Source organism: Marmota monax, unplaced genomic scaffold, assembly GCF_021218885.2.
Source record: "Marmota monax isolate L192 unplaced genomic scaffold, Marmota_monax_Labrador192_F-V1.1 WCK01_AAM20220418_F8-fsc00099, whole genome shotgun sequence".
NCBI lineage: Eukaryota > Metazoa > Chordata > Mammalia > Rodentia > Sciuridae > Marmota > Marmota monax.
In genome coordinates, this window is record NW_026692126.1 from 6,910,269 (window position 1) to 6,930,835 (window position 20,567).

The following is a 20,567-nucleotide window of genomic DNA, read 5'->3' on the forward strand; positions in this document are numbered from 1 at the left end:
GATGATGATCCATAATGTGGGTGGAGGGTGGGGGGACCATAGGAAGAATGGAGGAACTTTGGATAGGGAAAAGGGGAAGGAGGGGATGGGAGGGGGACACAGGGGCAGGAAAGTTGGTAGAATGATATGGACATCATTACCCTAAGTACATGTATGGAGACATGAATGGTGTGACTCTACTTTGTGTACAACCAGAGAAATGAAAACTTGTGCTCATGTGTACTATGAATTAAAATGCATTCTGCTGTCATGTATAACAAATTAGAATAAATAATTTTTTTAAAAAAAAGAAAGATAGGGCTGGGATTATGGCTTAGAAGTAGAGCACTCGCCTAGCATGTGCAAGACCCTGGGTTTGACCCTCAGCACCACATAAAAATAAATAAATAAAATAAAGGTATTGCGTCCAACTACAACTAAAAAATAAATATATTTTAAAAAGAAAGATATCCAACAATGTTATGAGATTTCAATGATTCAATTAAGATAGAAACCAATTGAATTAAATTTGAAATTTTATTATATAATTTAAAATTTTATTTTTGCCAAGGGCACTTGACCACTGAGCTACATTCCCAGTTCTTTTCATTTTATTTTGAAACAGGGCCTCACTACATTTCCCTGGCTGGCCTCAAATTTGTGATCCTCTTGCCTCAGCCTCCCTAGTTGCTGAGATTACAGCAGTGTGCCACTGTGCTCCATGTGAAATTATTTTTAATGTGAGTTTTGGGCAATAATTGAAAACAGTGATTTAAAAGGCATAACCAAATAATGTTAGAAAATTAAGAAATGTGCAAACATTAAATTCCTCAATGTAATTAAGTTAGAATAAACTTGCAAAGTGTCCTGTGTTTCTTATTTCAGATTAATAAGGAAAGTAAAATTCATAAATTCATTAGAATATAAAAAATAAAAAGACATACCTGTCCTTTCTTACAAATTTCAATATTGTCATTATTAACATTTTTATTCAAATTGAGGTTTAGAAGATCATATCATTCAATAAATGTTATCTTATGTGGATGTTTAAATATTACTAATTAAAATTTACAAGATAAGTCATCCCAGTTCTTGTAATAGTTACTTTTATTTATAACCTCTTACATGCAAATTTACAGAAGCTGACAACTTGGAATAGCCTGCGAGATTGCCATATATTTGGAAAAATGGAGATGATGAATATCCACAGTATGTTTTGGATTTGTTTCTCATTTGAAAGGTATTTATTTTAAAGAAGGATTATTTCTCAATTGGGGCCCATTACAATTAAAAAATGCATTTGGATTTCTTGCCAGAGAGCCAGGAATAAGAAATATAATTTCCTGTAATAGGATATCATTTCTATAAAGATATTTTTACTTTAATGAATGCATAATTAACTTCTATTTTTAGTGAGAGGGCAAATGTTCATAAACTTAAAATTCTCCCAATACAAATCCTCAGAAATATTCAATCAAATAAAACAACATTATTTAAATATGTAAGTGGAAGAAATGTAGGTCACCAGGTAACACAGAGGAAGAAAGGGCTGAAATTCATGTTCATCACCATTATTTGTCTTCTTGTGGGGAGGGAGAAAGAGGAAAATGGATCCAATACATCAGGAGCATGGTTCATGATAACCATGGAGAGGAGCTGGGGGATTCTAAACCGAGCGATAAGCGAAAACAGATCTTAACAAATAACCTTCCCACTGTCAGGGATGTGGGGGAGCAAGAAGGAAGGAAATGACTGCCTGCCCATTGCACACCTGATCTCCAGAAAGTCCGAACCTGGAGACTGCACATTAGTCCATGTGATCTGAGATCCTCCTCCCCAAACACACACTTCAGGTAGGGAAATCACATACTGGCTCAGAGCCAGTGGCGTTCTTGGGCACTTGGCAAAAGCACATGAAAAAAAATCTTCATAGGGAAGCTTCCATGACTTAGATCACAAAATGTTCTCACAGAATTAATAAAATACAATGTAGATTTCTAAAAAGCCTTGTTTGAAGAAAGGCTCCCAGTACCCTATAACCAGTCCTAAGGAAAAAAAAGCAATGAGTTAGCAGAAGCAACATAGAGCAGACTAAACTCCCAACCTTGAGATAAGAGATTGAGAAATATGGGGTTGGGGTTGTGGCTCAGTGGTAGAATGCTTGCCTAGCACGTGTGAGGTACTGGGTTCAATACTCAGCACCACATATAAATAAAGAAATAAAATAAAGGCATTCTGTCCATCTACAACTAAAAATTTTTTAAAAAGAAATATGACTTCTATATACCTGGAAAAAATAACTGTATGTACAATAAGTAACAAAAAATAAGTATACATATAAATAATTATAGATGTATAGCTATCTATAATGATATATAACTATCATACAAAATAAATAACCATATAAGATATAGCTATCTATCTTAAAAGAAATTTAAATTGCAATACAAATATTTTAAAAGCAAATAGATCTGTTGTAAAGAAAAATGTCACTACTGACATATAAACTCAACCAATAAATATAAAGACCATATTAGACACAGCTGAATAGAAAAAATTGTTAGCAAACTTAACAGCTATCAAAGATAGAAAAAAACACTCCAAAGTTCATCTAAAAGTAATACCAAGAAATAGAAGTAAGAGAATGGGAATGAGAAAGTATTCAAAGTGATTAATGTCTTAGGTTTTTCCCAAAACTGTGAGATTTATGAAACTTTGGAATGGAGAAACTCAGAAAGTCTCTTACAGAATTAATAAAATTTGAAATAAAGTTAATGAATCCCACTATTATGTATAATTTCAATACACTTATTAAAAAAGAAATAAATAAAGTAAAAATAAACCCACAACCAAGGAATATCACAATATACTGAAGCTGAGGAGAAAGTATTCGGAAACCAGAAAGGTTAAAATAAAAAAAAGAAGTAGATAAGAAAAATGAAAAGAAACCAGAAAGGAAATAGAGTTCCTAGAGAAGAACAAATTACAGTAAAGAGCGCAATTCTCCACACAAAAGAATAGTGGCCTAATGAAAAAGACATGCGACCTTCAAAATAAAACATCATTCAAGAACTTCAAGAGATTATTGTGACATTTCAGGTGAAATGTCACATGGTTTCTCACTGATTAACAGAAACACAGAAAAGTAAGTGGAATTCAGAAGGAAAAAAAAACTGAAATCAAGAAATAGTCCATGTGTTGAAGAGCTTTGATAAGCAAGCAAATGGTTACATAAACACTAAATGGGTGGAAATTATAATATAAATAAAATAATAAATTTATGGTTATAAAACAAGACACAGGAAGATACACCTTTTTATTACTCAACAGAGTGCATTGATATTGATTTCTAAACTACCATATATTATTTTCCAATTAATGCTTTTAATATAGGCTGTGTTCTACAAATTTATTTTACTTGTCCTTTTCAACTGTTCTGTGACCTATGAATATATGATACAAATATTAATTTGGAATTTCATGAAAGCACATAAAAATTGTACCTTAAATGTATCTATCAACCTAAGTTTACTTTGAGATTTTTCTGGTTTTTTTTTTTTTTTTGAAGATTTTCTTTAGAAACATCCAAGAGCCTATGAAGCAGGAAATTAATAGAATTCAAAATAGTTTTCATTTTACCCTTGAACCAGAGACAAGATGACTCAAATGCTTAAATAATCAAATTAAATATCCATTATTTCTGATGTCCATGTGGCTTTGCATTAAATTAGAGATACAAACAAAACTTTATATAATTATAATGCAAACAAAAATAAGCACCAATGATTTCTTCTTAAAATCACAGTGCTGGAGGGTGGGTTTGGAGGTCATTCAAGGTACCCAGTGGTCTTCAAATACTAATAACCTATAGTAATCCTAAAGACTAACTCTAAGAAAATTTTATTATATTCTGTACAGAGGTGCTTGAAATTTTGTGTTTCATTACAAGTGTGTAGGTCATTTAATAGCTAGGATAATTTGGACAGAAAGTTGAAAACTTGTTACATTACCATTTAAAGAGATAAATGTCAAATGATTAATTAGTAAATCTTTAGTCATCTAAGATAGCTATCTGTAGTTATTCAGACCTGTAAAGTTGTTTTGAGGGAATGACAAGATGTTTTGGTTTAATCCTCGCTCTGTCACTTAACTTCTAGGATTTTAATCATACAATTTTCAAATAGAGATAACAGGTACCTTACAGATGTATAGTAAGATTCAGAGATTATAGATAACACAATTACAAGTATTTGATCCTCAATAAATGAAGATGTTGCTGTGATTATTTAGGGAAAGACTCTGTGTTTTTGAGAGTGGTCTTCTCCCTCTTACCTAGAAAACAAGCAATCAGGTACATGCCACATGAGGAAAAAAAAAATTAAAATCTGTTAAAAAATTTGTTTACTATTCTGAGCATTTTATAAGTGGAAAAATGTCTAACAGTTCTTTTTGTTTCTCTCTAGGCTCAAGAATGCCTTAAGATTTGATTCTTAATTTTCAGCAGTAAACTGTTTCAGGAATAAAAAGAAATTTACCTATATCAATTACAAGATAAATTAGAATCCCATTTACCAGATTAAGCACTTGTAACTCATTGTCAAGGTTGTTTAATGAATAATTGGAAAACTAATGAAATGGAGCTGCCCTTGAGAGATGGAGCTAATCACATAAACCTGATTAGATGTGACTAATCGGTTACATACATATGGCTTTATATAAAAACTGAAAGAACATCAAAGCTGATGCTTTCTTTGAGTTAAAGTATCCAGTCAACGTTGTTCCTTGTGTCTACACACATTTAGTGGGCAGAATCCCTGGGACATCCAAGTCTGAGCCTGGAAATCAGGAGATACCTGTTGGCTTGTTGCTGTACATTCATTGATGCTTGTCCATAAATTTCTTCAAGGTAAGTATACTTGGTGCTTGATGCAGCCTATTGTGAATTTTTTTTTTGTATTAGGGATTGAACCCAGGGGTACTTAACTATTAAGCCACATCCCCAGCCCATTTTTTATATTTTATTTAGAGACAGGGTCTCATTGATTTACTTAGGACCTTGCTAATTTGCTGAGGCTGGCTTTGATCTCAATCCTCCTTCGACAGCCTCCAGAGTCGCTGGGATTACAGGTGTGTGCCACTGCATCTGTCCCTATTGTGAATCTTCAGTTTGATTATCAATCTGTAAGATCTTATAGATTGTTACATGTATATTATTTATCACAGCACTACATGCAGTTGAAAATGATCTCTATTTCCATTCTAGAGATGAGATAACATCTCCAGAAATTAAGTAAAATGGTTCAAAACCACACTGCTTAAGATTAAAATACACATTCTCATTTCTTACATATTTTTAAACTAATTTCTTTTTAATAAGTATAGATTTTTAACATCTTAACAACAGCAACTATTTCCTGTGACTTAAATGTTGTTAGAACATCTATATTATTTTATAATAAATTTACTTCAATAGAAATATTTTGAACTGGTTATTAAAGATACTTTGCCTGCTTTTCAAAAATATCAAACCTCTAGCAATATTTAGAAAAACATTGTAATACCTTGTAAGCTGATCCAAAATCAATTACTACTAAATTTCTAGAATATTTCTCTTCAGAATTTTTCTTTCATTGTCCATAACATTTTTTTATACCACAAATTCCATAACGACATCCTGGTGTGATTTATTTCTTCACTTAGCTATTTGAGGGACACATGTGAAGTTTTTTCCTATCCCCAGTTTCTCTAGTATTTTAATCTTTATTTATTTATTTTAATTATATATATATGAATGACAGCAAAATGCATTTTGATTCATTGTACACAATCGCAGCACAACTCCTTTATTTCTCTGGTTGTACATGATGTACCATCACACCCTATGTGCAGTCTTACATGTATCTAGGGTAATGATATCCATCTCATTCCACCATCTTTCCTGACCCATGTACCCACCCCACGCTCCCTCCTCTTGCCCATCCAACTTCCTCCATTTTTCTCATGCCACCCCCCTCCCCATTTTGAATCAGCATCCAGAGGTTTGAACTAGTGAAGTTTTGAACTAGTGTTTGTTGACATTATTTTCCCCTTCCTTGCTCACTAGAGTACATTTGACTTTGTTGAATCATTTTCCCCATTCCTTTTCTAACCTATATGAAAACTTGCTTTGCTCCTGGTCTGTTATTACACAGAATCAAGCTAATGAGAAGGAAATAAAGAGAATTTGGGAATCTAGGACATAGGAATTATGTAAGAAAGGGCAGAAATTCATTTCTAAGCGGGATTTAAAGAACCTATGAGGACTTCATAAGACAGAATCTGTAAGGAACTGAGAGTCTAGACTTCAGGAAATAGTGAAAGATACTGAGAACATAAAAATGGAGAAAGAGTAGTTCTAAAACATATTCTGTGAATTATATTCTGGATTTTTGTGTGTTTCTTAAATGACCTTAGAAAATATTTGATTGCCTTACTTTGCTCTTGATTATTGGATTGTGTTTATTTCTTTAAAAGCAACTCTGGTTATTGAAACATAAAATAACACAATTTGTTTCAAATATTTTTCTTAGTCTAAGTATGCTGTGTTAGTCAAGTTTCTGCTGCTATTAAAAAAAAAATACCTGCAAGAAATCAACTTAGAGGGAAGAAAGGTTTATTTTGGCTCATGGATTCAGAGAATTCCCTCCCTAGTTGTTTTGCCCTGTTGCTTTTGGTAGGATGACACATCATGGAAGGAAATATGTGGTGGAAGAGGCCTATTCACCTCAAGGAAGATAGGAAACCAAGAGACAGGATCCCCTTCAAGGAAATGCCCGCAATGACCTAACTTCCACCAACTTGTCCCCCTTTTAAAGGTCCCAACACTTCCCAATAGCCTCAAGGCTAGGGGAACAAGCCATTAACATATAGACTTTTGAGGGGAAAGACAGTCAGCATCTCATTGGAGGGTTCTTCTGCCCAGAGGAATCCAGGCTACCCAAAATAGCCACTCTAAATCTTAATGTCTCAAATAATTAAATAATAAAACACAATCACTCAGAAATATTTTACAAAAGCAAAGCCCCTGATAGATCTAGTCCACATGGGTTCTTGAACTAGACAGAGACAAAATGGCTCTGGTGGTTTATTTAAGGGGGTACACCAAAGGCAGGGATAGGTTTCATAGGTAGAGTCTTGCTTTGTGATGGCTTGCAGTCAGCAGATTGATTGACATCTTAGCAGGTCATACCCATCTCAGGTGCTGTGTGGGATCACAGACAGAGTGAGAGGAAAGGCACATTTGTGTCCCACAGCCCAATGAGCAATGCCAGACCAGTCCTGTCATACATCAAATGCACATACCTCACACACACAGCCCATAGAGGGCTCATGACAATGAACCTTTGAAGGACACTTATCCAAACCATCCCATATGCAAATATAATTGATATCCTCAAGATTATTTGTATTTAGTCACTATTATACATAATGTTATGGCTGCCTTTGCTTGATAATCTTTGGACTCATTTTAAACTATTTGCCTGGAGGTCAGTGGGTATTAACATTCATATTTAAGCCTTTTGATCTACAAGATTACTGTAAGATTATGTCATAGTACTTCTCTAGATTTTTTTGTGTAGCCTGTTCCAATCCTAATAATATTATATAGGATGGGCTTAGTGAAAGTTTCCAAAAGAGTGAGGACTCAATTCTCTATCTCCTAATTGGGTTTCTTCTTTAAACTTTAGAGGAAGTATCTCCAACTGCCTGCTGGACATCTTTTCCTGACTGTCCTATTGATATTTCAAAATAATCTGTTTCAATTTATAAGGATTCATCCTACATTTTTTACATTACTTTAAATAATGCCATACCATTGTTTAAGATGCATAAACTAAAAACCTGGAAATTATCCTTAACTATATTCCCTTTCCTTCTCATCCATTTCTCATCAAACACTAAGTTGATTTCCATTCTAAGTTCACTCCTATATCTTCCTCCTCACTGAGAATACATTGTTTGAGGTTCCCATTATTTCCTACTAGGTCTCTCTACCAGCAGCCTTGCCCCTCTTTAATCCATCTTCTGTATGACCAAGTTTGAGCATGTCAGTGTTTCTATTTAAAGGTCCATCCACGACTTTCCCTTTCCCATAGTGGCATTTCCCAATATACATACAGAGAGCAAATTAAAACATGTCAGGGCCACAGGAGCCACCAAGTGGTCACCTCTGGTTGTCAATAGAACTGACTGCATGAGCAAGTACGGTGTGCATATGTTATCCTTTCATGGTCATGATGTGAAAAGATTCAGGAAATGCCAAGAAGATTATTATAACTCATTAGAGTTTTTAAAGCCATTCTTGTATGGATGCTGCCCCTACCACCTCATCTCACATTACCCCGTACTATTACATTTTTCTCTAAGTGGGTTCCAAATGCACTATGCTCGCCCCTGTTATTCCCCTCCTCTTCCCTCATAACATTCTTGGCCATGCTTTGATAATTAATACTCCATCAACTCTTAACCTATGAATTAATATCTCTTAATATCTGTTCTGTAAGTGATATTCATCAAAATCATGAGACTTGTTGTCTAAAAAATTGAGGCTGGGCATGGTAGCTCATGCCTGTAATCCCAGCAGCTTAGGAGGCTGAGGCAGGATGATCGCAAGTTCAAAGTCAGCTGCAGCAATGGCAAAGCACTAAGCAATTCAGTGAGACCCTGTACCTAAATAAAATAAAAAATAGGATTGGGGATGTGGCTCAGTGGTTGAGTGCCCCTAAATTTAATCCCCAGGACCTCCCTCCCAAAATGATTCCCAGGTCCCACACAAGAGCAATTAAATAATAAAATGATTATCCAATCTGGAGTTGGAGCCTAGAAATCCATCATTTAAATTTATGTGTTTATGTTACACATTAAATTTTGCAAATCATTAACAAAACATATTTTTGTAACAATCTGTAACCAAAGCCATTTCTGTTTGCATGATTACCTATTAGAGTAAAGAGTGCCTTAGAGGGGCTAGAGTTGTGGCTCAGTGGTAGAGTCTGGCATGTGTGAGGCCCTGGGTTTGAGCCTCAGCACTGCATATAAATAAATAAATAAATAAATAAACAAAAGATCCATTGACAACTAAAAAAAATATTTTTAAAAAAAGTGCCTTGGAACAATGTGCTTATTAGTATGTATGTTTGTTATGCTATCTGGAATTTTAAAAAGCCAGTGTATCCCTAAAGCTTTTGGGTCTTTGAAATTCTATCATCAACAATCAAAAATTTCCTTTGAGGGTATACAGTATGTTGATACTTGAAAGCACACCTGTAGCTCATGGAGCTGGTGATGGAATACATGATAAATAATCTTTAATGCCTTTCTTATAGTTTAATTAATAGAACTTTATTTATGGGTGGAACCTATTTTCAAACTTGATCATCTTCCCATTACATCTCTCTCTCTCTTATGTTTTTCTGACTTAATATTTTTAATTATAAACATAAGCACCAATTATATTTACATTAATGCTTCACTTTACAAAACAAAAATTTGGTATATAGGCTGGAGATATAGCTCAGTTGGTACAATCCCCAGCATCACCAAAAATGAAAGAAAGAAAAATTGGTATAGAACTCTCATGCTATATCTATTAAAAGTCTATTTAATTAAATGAGACCAATGTTTGAAATAATCCGATTTATCAAGGTTTAGAAGGGTTTTATGAATACTGAAATTAGTCATTCAAAATCCTGATTGTATGACTGTGTAAAAATTACCCATTTTGAACAAAAAGTATAGGTAATCAACAATTTGTTGGTTTGTTCTCTTGAAACCTTACATTCCTCTGCAAAATGGAAAGAGTACTATCTTCATTATAAGCTGATAAATTGTGTAAAACCATTCAGTGTAATGTTTGACCCACAATGTTGCCAATAGAGAAGGTGGTAACAGCATTTGGTTATATCTCACAGCCAAAGGAAGCATGAAATCTTAAAAAAATCAAATGAATATAGTATCTCCAAACACAAGGAACAGGAGAATAAAAGGACAGGTGGCAGTAGATTACACTCACTGTTGCAATACAGTCTCTCAGAATGGACACAATTGCACCCCTTCTTGATCTTCCAACCTAGGGATACATCAAGTTCGTGCAAGCATGATCTTAGATCTATAGCTATTTTGAAGTTCAAGCAGTTCCAATAGCTCATCTGCTACCTTCAGTAACTGAGCAAATAAATTACAGAACACATACATTGCCTTTTTTCAATTATATATATATATATATATAGGTTGTAAAAAAAAGGCCAAGAAATGGAAGAAATTACCTATAATGAAGTTAATGAAAAAAATAGAATCTCTCTTTATTTCTATCATTATTAATTTTGTAGCCAAATCAATCTTTTAAAATTACTTCAAGAGAACATGGAGAAAAACAATCAGTACCACAATGAGCAGGATAAAGAGGTTTCTCTTAAGGTTCTTAGTCCATAAAATGTTAAATAGATTCTCAGAGTGTTTGATGAAATTTCTGATATCTAAAATATAAAATTGTGCATTTTGACTTCTGCTTCCTCATCCAGTCTCTGGTAGAGTATAAATCATAATTGAAACTAGATTGGAGAGAAGTAAGAATTTCTAATCTACAAACGATTTGCTAATTCCCCAAATCTGAGTTGACCTTCACCTCGAAGAATAACTGACTGTATTGGGGCTAATGGTTTCAAAGCACAGTTGATTATATTTCCTTTCACAAGCATCTCTTCCTGTCATCAAACTAGTTTTATGTTTTGCAATAAAATTTCTACCTCTATATCAGAAAAGAATAAATGTGATTTGTCTCATAGATAACAATGTGTGAAGAGTTTCACACATACATCCTCCCCACTAGAGTGGAGAATGTGATCTTTAAATAGTCAGTACCTTTCCTTTAAATAGTCCTACACATAACTGCTTAATAAATAGTTGCTGAAATAAAATATTTGTCAATGTCCTTCTAATTTCTAATCTGTACCTTTACTTGTTTGTTTGTTTGTTTGTTTCTGGTGCCCAGAATTTATTTATTTATTTATTTGATGCTAGGAATTAAACCCAAAAGTGCTTTACCACTCAGCTATATGCCCAGCTATATCTATCTATTTATTTACTTAGAGACAGAATCTTGCTAAATTTCTGAGGCTGGACTTGAACTTGTGATCCTCCTGCATTAGCCTCCTGAGTCACTGGGATTATAGATGTGTGCCACCACACCGAGCTCTAATATACATATTTAATGCTTCTTTAAATGAACTTGCTTAGAAACTGACCCCTAAAAGTTTGAAATAAGAGGAAAGATGGAGTAGACAATATTATTTGTTCCAAATATTTCCTACCTTACTTCATCCCTAGTCCAGTGACATCAGGCTGAGCCACATGACCTGTTTTGGTTAATGAAGTGTAAGGCAAAGTGACCCATACCACAGCTGAGCTGAAGACTTCAAAGCCATAAAACTCTTCTGCTGTTCTTCTTCTCTTTTCTTCAGCCATGAACACAACATTCTCTAAAACTGGATAGTCCCATCATCTGTCCCACAATGAATATCTTAGTCTGTTCCAGCTGCTGAAGTAAACTATCACAGACTGTGAGGCTTATAAACAAGAGAAATTTCTTTTTCACAGTTCTGGAGGTTGGGAATTCCTAAACCAATAGTGGAGGCAGAATTTGTATTTGGTGCCTGAAGAAGACCCACTTCCTACCAGCCAGACGTCTTCTTGCTGTGTCTTCACATGGTGAAAGGGGCAAGGAATCTCTTGGAGGTCCCTTTTATAAGCCTATTAATTCCATTCACAAGGGACTTGCCTTCAAGACCTAATCGCCTGCAAAGTCTCCACCTCATAATATCATTATACAAGGAATTAAGATTTCAACATATGAATTTGGGGGAAAAGGACACAAACAATCTATAGAAATGATGATGACAAATAAGGTAGTATTATAGCCAACCTGTACCCAGTATGTGATGAAGACATAAACCTTGTTTTAACATGAGAAGTTGCAGAAATTTGCTTGTTGTACTGAGACCTAGTGAAAGCTGTTCATCAGTGTGTATAATTAACTGCTTTGAATAATTATGAAATCATAAAATGTAGACCTTGAAGGAAACTTTGTAATTATATAATCTAACCCCTTCATTTTATGAGTGACCTAGAGAGTTAAAAGGATCCATTTATGGATGCACAACTAATGGGGGGACAGAGCCAAAATTTGAATTTACTGACCCTCCTTATTCAAAAATGGATGCTAGATATAAATATTTGTTCTTCAACTACATTAAAGGAATGGATAACAGGTAACTAAAATTATTTAAACATATGTGAAATCATACAGATGCATTATTTGTATGAAAACATTATTGCTATAACCCACAGTTCATTTTTGCAGTGGTGATGCTTGATTTGCTAAGAGCTAATTTCATTTTCTGTCTTTGAAAGCTGCCAATTTGAGACCATCTGACCAGACGTGATTACTTGTATAGAGCTGGTCTCTGGGCAAAGCAAACTGAACTGTGCTGAGATTAAAATATAAACAGCCTCATTAGCCCCTAGTTCTCACTAATTTTCCTAAAGTATACTTATTTAAAAGTTTCAAAGAATTTTGGATTTAGAGAAAAGAATCATCCATCTGGGAATTATCAGGACAATAATGTGGAGAACCAAAAAGATTACACAACAAGGTTAATCCAGGTTACATATCAGCAATCCCTGCCACTGCAGAATTTAGTTGTAAGAGAGGGATACCAGTTGAAATTTTTGACATTTTTAATTTGGAGAAGTACAAAGATGGAATAGATACCTGGTTATCTAGGAGTCATTTTTTCTTCCTAAAAAACTTCCTCAAAGTCCTGATTCGTAGTGTTTGTGATCACTTCCACTATGGCTGATTTTAAACTGACAAAGCTTCAATAACTAACTTGCAAAATTCCTGAGTTTATCTTCTAGCTTTTGTGAGCTGATGTGAGACTTAGAATCTGACCAACCTATGTTTAAGTCTCCGTTATATTACCTTATAGCTAGGTTTTGAGTATATCCCTTAAGCTATCTATTGCCTCAAGTGTCTTAATGGGCTTTATAGTAGCTACTGTGAAGGATTATAGAAAATATTAAAGAACTGATAGCAAAACCACTGAAACCTCCCTAGTGATTCTATTTCTCTCAAACCATTCTGGTTTTGTTAGACACTTTGCAGTATTTCATACACTATAAGCATACTCCTGCCCCAGGGCCTTGGCTCTTGCTATTGTTGCTGACAAAATATCATTTACTGAGATACTCCTATGGCTTACACGTTTTCTGTCTCATCCTTTGCTTTTCTCTCCAACACCTATCACTGGCTCACAATTATATATTTTACTTATTTACTTGGATATTGTCTAAACCACTAAAATGTAAATTTCACTATATCAGAGATTGAGATCTTTTGTTCAATACTTTTCACAGCCTAGAACAATGTCAGACATGTAAACTTATAGCCCAATAAATACTTGTTGAATGTCAGTCAATGAAGAAACCATTGAATAAACAGTAAGCTTTGATTAATTAATTATACTACTTTGAGGCTAAAGACAATGAACCAGGCCCCCATGTTCTCCCTCTAGAACCAATAAAATTTCTACTCCAGTCAAACCTTCAGCCCTAAATAGCCATGCTCATTCCTACCACTATGTCTTTTCTCATGTTGTGCCCCACATGGTTGTTAAATTAAGTACCTGCCTTGAGTTTTCTTTTAATGGGACTTTTCTGAGGAAAAAAAAAAAGAAAACTAGAAAATATATGATAATCCACTTAACACATTGTTGTGAAACTTTAGAGAAGTCACTACTTTTGATTAAATAAGGAAGGAAACTTCAGAAGATTGTAAAGACCACTGGCAGTAGCAACATAGGGTCTGCTACTAAATGCCTGAGCACCACCTTCTTCACTGGCACAGAAAAAATAGAAAAATAAAATATAATGTTATATTAATAAACACAACATAGAATAGGTAATTTAGAGTCGGTACTTTGAATGAGAGATATGATAATCTAGTTCTCCACGTAAGGGTGGTACAATTTGGGAGAAAAGGTATGTTTAAGTATTGGACACTCATTTATGGAATTGAGTTAAGCTTCTTGTCCCATGAAAATAGGAAAATACATTAATACACAATTCTAGTGCCACTGTATATGAGTCAGACTCTAAATGAATAGGGCAAATTCATGTCAAAAATTTCTATGCACTTAATGAAAAGTAGAAGGTCAAACTTAGACGAGGTTGGCACAGTATAAAGAAGGGGGTTACAGATGTGTGAATAGGATTTTGTTTGTAAATAGGGTTTTTGTAGATACAACCAGGTTAGGACGAAATCATTAGAGTGTACCCTAATCTAACAGAATGCTCTCCTGATAAAAAGAGGAGAAGAGACAGAGAGGGAACACCAGGCAGGGACAGAGAAAGAAATTGGTGTGATGAGCTGCAAGCCACAGAGACCAAGGACTGAAGGTCACTGCCAGAGCTTGTGGGAGATGAGTTAGGGTCCAACTAGAGACTCAGAGGGAGCAAGGTCCTACTACCACGATGATTTCAGACTTCTAGTCTCCAGAAGTATCAGAGAAAAAACTTCAGTTGTTTTAGGCCACTGAGTTGGTAATATGTTGTTACAGCAGCCCTTGAATCTAACTACCCCCAAACTGGAAGCAACCAAGATGTCTCTCAATCAGTGAGCGGATAAACAAAGTGTGGTGCGTCTCCGCAATGGATCAGTGATTGAAAAATAACTCCCAACAATTTAAATAACAAAAATTAATTAACATTGGATTACAACCTTGGAGTATAAAATAAATATCAATAAGCCTTTACTGATATAAATTAACACTTGAATAAATTAATAAATGGAATAGTGTTCAATCCTTCATGCAAAGAATTCCAAATAATTTGGGTAGGTACTCTGCCCTCCAGGAGGGGGAGGATAACTCCTGATGTGGGCTACACATAGTGATTTCCTTCATAAGAGCACAGTATGAAAAGGGGAAAAAAACACAATGGTTTTTACAGTAGAGAAACACTACTCCAAGGTGGTTAAGGTCACATCAGCAGGAACATATCATGTTGATTATATGTATCACTGGTACAACATAACAACAATGACACTGTGATCATTGTCTCAATAGCCCATAACTTCAGTCTCATGATAATAACACGATATTAATTTCAATAATGGGGAAAACTATAAAATATCTGGCCAGTACTCCTCAAAACTGCCATATCGTCAACATCAAGGAAAACTTGAGAAACTGTCACAGTCAAGAGAAGTCTATTATATATAACAACCAATAGCAAAGTGGCATTCTGAATGGGATACTGGAGCAGGGAAATAGCATTTGGTAAAAGCTAAGGAAGTATGAGCAAACTATGGATTTTAGTTAATAATAATATTTAATATTGGTTCCTTGGTCATAACAAATCTACCACACTAATGTAAGATGTCAATAGTAGGGGAATAAGGGATCCCTCCCTACTACTCTCTTAACTTTTATATAACTCTAGGACTATTCTAAAGGGTATTGAAAAAAGTAAATGATGCAAAAGTTAAAAAAATACTTTAAAATGTTGTTAGGATGGAAGATTCTTACAAAAAATGCTATAAAAATTTCATCATTAATTGATTTATTAAATAACTCTTCCTTAAGTAACTTGGTTTATGTCTTAACAAGACACTCATGGTTCTTACAGCCATGTCCTGGGCTCTCACAGGTAAGCATAAATAAATTAATACAAAAACAATGTTTCTGAATTTTGATACATACCATAGAAGAAAACTTCAAAGCGCAGTCTAAGTATAGACAGTGAATACTTGATGTGGATAGAGAATGATGGAAAAAGGAAAAAGAAACCCTCTCATTTTCATTTGTTGAAAGAATAAAAGTGGGTTCCTTGGAGATTTCCTAACAAATGAGCAATGAAATTTAAAATAGAACTAGAAGCTCCAACTTTTCTTGTACATTTAAATTTCACAAATTGCTATAATATGACCATGAATTTATGGTAATTTTTGAAAATCACTAAAGATGAAAGAAGTATGCAATTCTCCAGAAAAATCTGGTTTGCCTAAGATAAGTATATAGAAAGATAAACTAAAATTAATTCCTGCTGTGTGATGCAGGAAACAAGTAGAGACTATTATACTGTAAGCTGATAATTATTTTTACTTATGAAGAAGCAAAGATACATTTTTCCAGCACTAATAATTATGTAGGCACTTTATAACCTGTCGCAGTATGAATATTAACTTGCATAGTGAGTAGCAAAGTTTTAAATTTTCCTATTACTCCCTGATGAATAACATCTACCATTTCTGATATATTGAAGAAATTCAATTATTTCTGGATAATGGCATTAAGATTAGATAAATAAGCCATAGTTTATCTTTAAAGATCCTGTTTGTTTTTTAAAGGCAAGTGTTCTATTCAAATTGAATTACTTAGTAATTTCCAATGGATTTTAGAAGATTATCCAAATTCTTTGAAGTCATTCACGTAGCTCTAATAATAGTTTTGTCAAACCACATTTCATTCACCTGCCATGATCATGCTTTGAATATAAATGAAAATAATTACTGTTAAATTAGTCTAGATGTGGCAATTACATTGAAAATATTCAATTTATCCCCCAAGTTGTAATAGACTAATGAAAGGTAGCTATAAATTACTTTTCTAATTTATGGTTGCTTTAATATGGTAGTTTTCTTTTAAACCTGTCACAACAGATTCATATCAAGGTTCCAAACAGAGTTGATTATGAAGTGCTCTCATTGTTTTTTTAACAGTCCCAAAATAACGGGTCAGAGGAGTCTCACACTAATAAAAATCTATCTCAACATATCAAAAGCAAAAAAGAATAGCTCCACTTTAATTATTAAAATTCAACTGATTCCATGCATTAGAACCAATTTTGCAAAATTGTTCTACACACGTAAGAACAATCAGGAAGAGAGAAAGAGCAAATTTGTTACAACTCCAAGAAAGAGGATTGTCTACCTGCTCAGGAATAAGAAATGAATGCCACTTGGTGAATTTATCTCTAATACTCCTTGAGTTTCATGCTCTTAACTGGACATTAAGTCTGTAAGGCACTGCACAAACCACATAAACTCCATCCACCTCATAGAAGAGCAAGGCACAACTTAAAAAAAAAAATACTCTTTAAAGCTACAGATGACTTCTCTTAAATTTAAGGGAATTTCTTTCCTTCCTCCTCCTCCTTTTTTTTTTTTTTTTTTTTAAGAATTTCAGATCTTGTAATTTCCTGTAGAGTGACAAAGTGAAAAGATTTTTGGATTTTTTCAAATGAAAGACAGGAAAGAAAGTTTAAATGTAATAGAATTGGACTTTCTTCAAGGTGCAAAAGAAAAGGCTATTATTAATTTCTACTAATAGGACATTCACTGATATTTCCTGTGTGCTTATGATGTTCTGACCAGAGTGCTAAAGCCCTTATGCATTATCACTGCATGTAAATAAGTGTTGTGTTAGCACAGTGCATTTTGAGTAGAAAGGCGATATCATCATACCTTGCCAGAAAATAGATGAATACAGCAAAACTCTGTTTAAAAATTGAACAAAATGAAGCTTCAGATTAACTTGGTTAAACTAATAGAAGATTATATTGGAAAATAAATCAAGGAATTACTTAAGAGCCAGGCCTGTAGGCTCAAATCCCAGTTCCACCATTCACTAGTAGTATGGCCCTGGGCAAGTTAATAAACCTCTATGTGCCTCAGTTTCCTCAGCTATAAAATGTAATTAATAGTAAATTCTACTTGAAATGATGGTTAAGCATATAGGTTGAAATAACACTCAAAATTTTCATGTCTATTATTTTTCTCTTAAAAAACCACTTTGAAAGAGAGATATGTTTAAGATGAACTATTCTGGTGATTCCTTGCATCATAAGGTAGTGAGCTATCAGTTTATTTACATAATTTATTGTATTTATTTATTCTATAATTCAATAAATATTGTATTGTTATATTTATTGTATAATTCAGACCTTCTAACCACTACATTTGAAACAGAGAGAATGTTAAAATTATAGGCTCCAAGAATCCACTGTAGACACACAAAATACCTGTGGCTGAACTTGAGAGGTTGCATCCCAGCTCCCTGATGAGTGCTAAAGTGTGAGATAACCTGGTATAGTGATTTGAGTTCTGGTTTTCAATTCAGTAAAATGCAGATGATTATAGTCATACCTATCCTATAGAGTTGTTGTGCTAATTGAGTGAAATATAACAGACATAAAATGTCTAATGTAATGTTGGCCATTTTTACAATTAGATGTTAATTTAATTACATGGTTGGAATATAAGATTTATGTTGAGTAGCATGTCATAGCATGAGTAAGAAAACTGGAACCAGGTTGCTGGAAGTTTTAAAGTCAAGTTTTAAAAAACAGCAGATTTATAAAAGCTAAACCAAGTGTTTTGAGTAGAAAGGCAATATCATCATACCTTGCCAGAAAATAGATTAATACAGTAAAACTCTGACTTTAAAAATTGAACGAAAGAAGCTTCAGATTAACTTTGTTAAACTCACATAAGGTTATATTGGAAAATAAATCAAGGAATTACAAAATCTTTATTTAGAATCCATCAATAAAATAACTTCTGTCCATGCAAAAAAAAAAAAAAAGAAAATGGAAATGATGTGTATATAATTATCTGTTCTTAGTTATGCCGCCAAAAACAATTTATGCTGTAAAGGTTACATATTCAGCTCCCTAAAAGCAAACTGCAGCAGATCCTAGGAATTTTAATATATATTGCTTTGAAATGACAATGTTCTCTGCTTCTTAAATGTCATAATATTATTTCATCTTACATTTTATGTGTCTTTTCTTTTTCTACCCTTTCACCTCCCACTTTTCTACCCTTTCATCTCCACATACCTCATCTTCCCAACTTTCTACTGCATGGGGCACACTTCAAATTTCAGGGAGGGTGATTAACTGTTTAAACAACAACTCTTTAATGAATACACATCCTAACACATTCCTGCATGGGTGTATGCCTGGGTTACAATTGGGTATTTTACTATTCGTGTTTAAAGTTGGGACTTGTTTTTCTGAACTTGTCTTCAGCTACCTAGCTATAGCATCTACTTCTGTCTTTCCCAGTCTCTGATATATGTTCAGCTGTTAACTGTACAAGTAACAATCTCACTGGTGTGTCCACAGAACGTGACCCAGATTACACAGCACTGTGCATTAATGCCAAGTCGTCTTGTTCAACAGCAGCTGCTCTATGCGTCTCCTTATTGATATTCAGATTCAACAGACACAAATCACACGGGCCCTTTGACAAGCACACACTCTTCTTGCCTTCATTTTAAACGTGTTCAATAGCTACTCCCCTTCATAAGCACACAGCTGAGGCCATTTGGTCTCCTCTGGTTTTTCATACTGCTATGCATTTGACAAGGTTATCCCAGAAACATTGTTCTTGTTTCTATTTGGTGAAGTTTTTGGAAAATAATATCTTCATTTATAAAATAGAAGCACATAACAATAGATGCCCATTTCTCTGGCAAAGAGACATTTTGAACCATTATCCTCTGGGAAACATCGAGACCATCCCTTTGATTATGAGAGCAAATGTTGGAATACAGAGTTTCTTTAAAAGTGAGAATGTGGGAATAAAATGCAACATAACTTATAAATAACTTTCTGAAAGGATATCAATTATAAACTACCAATAATCTATTTTGTAAAACTGTAAACAAAACAAAATATCTTCTTTTCTATGTGACCATTTAATTCTCCTGATCATGGCTAAAGGGTTATAAAAACATTTTCTGAATCTACTGGGAATCACAAAATTGACTCTTCACATTGACTGATATCACTGATTTATTCAAAACAGGACACTTGCTGACACCAAGAAGAAATAAATATTTCCTTTTCTGCATTGTATTTTGTAGAACAACACAACACTATGAACTATTTTCAAGAAATATAATAAGCTAGGAAGAAGTCAGAAAAAGTGGAAAAAAGTTCAATAAATGGGAATAGCTTACTCTTTACGTAGATGAACAGTGAGAAACTGAGGTAGAAGATGAGAAGGTGGTTATTTTTCTTAAGCGCCATGGTTTTATTTAGAGAACATTCTCTGACGCCTTGCTGGTGTTCTGGTCCCAGTCCAGCTCCTGACCCTTGTCTGGCTCAGAAAGGAGCAAGTGCCCCAGAGATCCTGGGTGCCATCTCCGTCCCACCCCTCTTACACAGCTCCTTTGCAGACTTAGATTCAAAAAGCAGTTGTGCTTCTTAGCATCTCACTTACACAGGAGGAAGGGGTAATTTTTGAAACCTGGAGCAGAATTTTTTTCAGGCTGGACTGGATTCATTTCCCCCTCAGGCCTTTTCTACCAGTTTTCTTCTGTTAATGCTGCCTTCTAAAAGGGCCTCTATTAAAAGATTAGTCTCTTCACTCACCCTTAATAAGGGAGATAATTTCTGATGACAGTCCTGGCACATAATTGTTATGATTTGGCAACTTTTAAAGCAACTCCCTATATTCCCATATATTTATGTTCATCTTCAAA

At 34.2% G+C, this 20,567-nt stretch overlaps 1 protein-coding gene across 1 annotated transcript in view; it reads right to left on the reverse strand.

The window, feature by feature from the left end:
• Crb1 (crumbs cell polarity complex component 1) overlaps window positions 1-20,249 on the reverse strand; it is a 192,685-nt gene extending 172,436 nt beyond the window's left edge. The window contains exon 1 of the mRNA XM_058586069.1: window positions 20,043-20,249. Within this exon, the coding sequence (XP_058442052.1) occupies window positions 20,043-20,112 (70 nt within the window). The 5' untranslated portion in view covers window positions 20,113-20,249. The remainder of the gene's footprint in view (window positions 1-20,042) is intronic.
• Window positions 20,250-20,567: the final 318 nt, after the last annotated feature.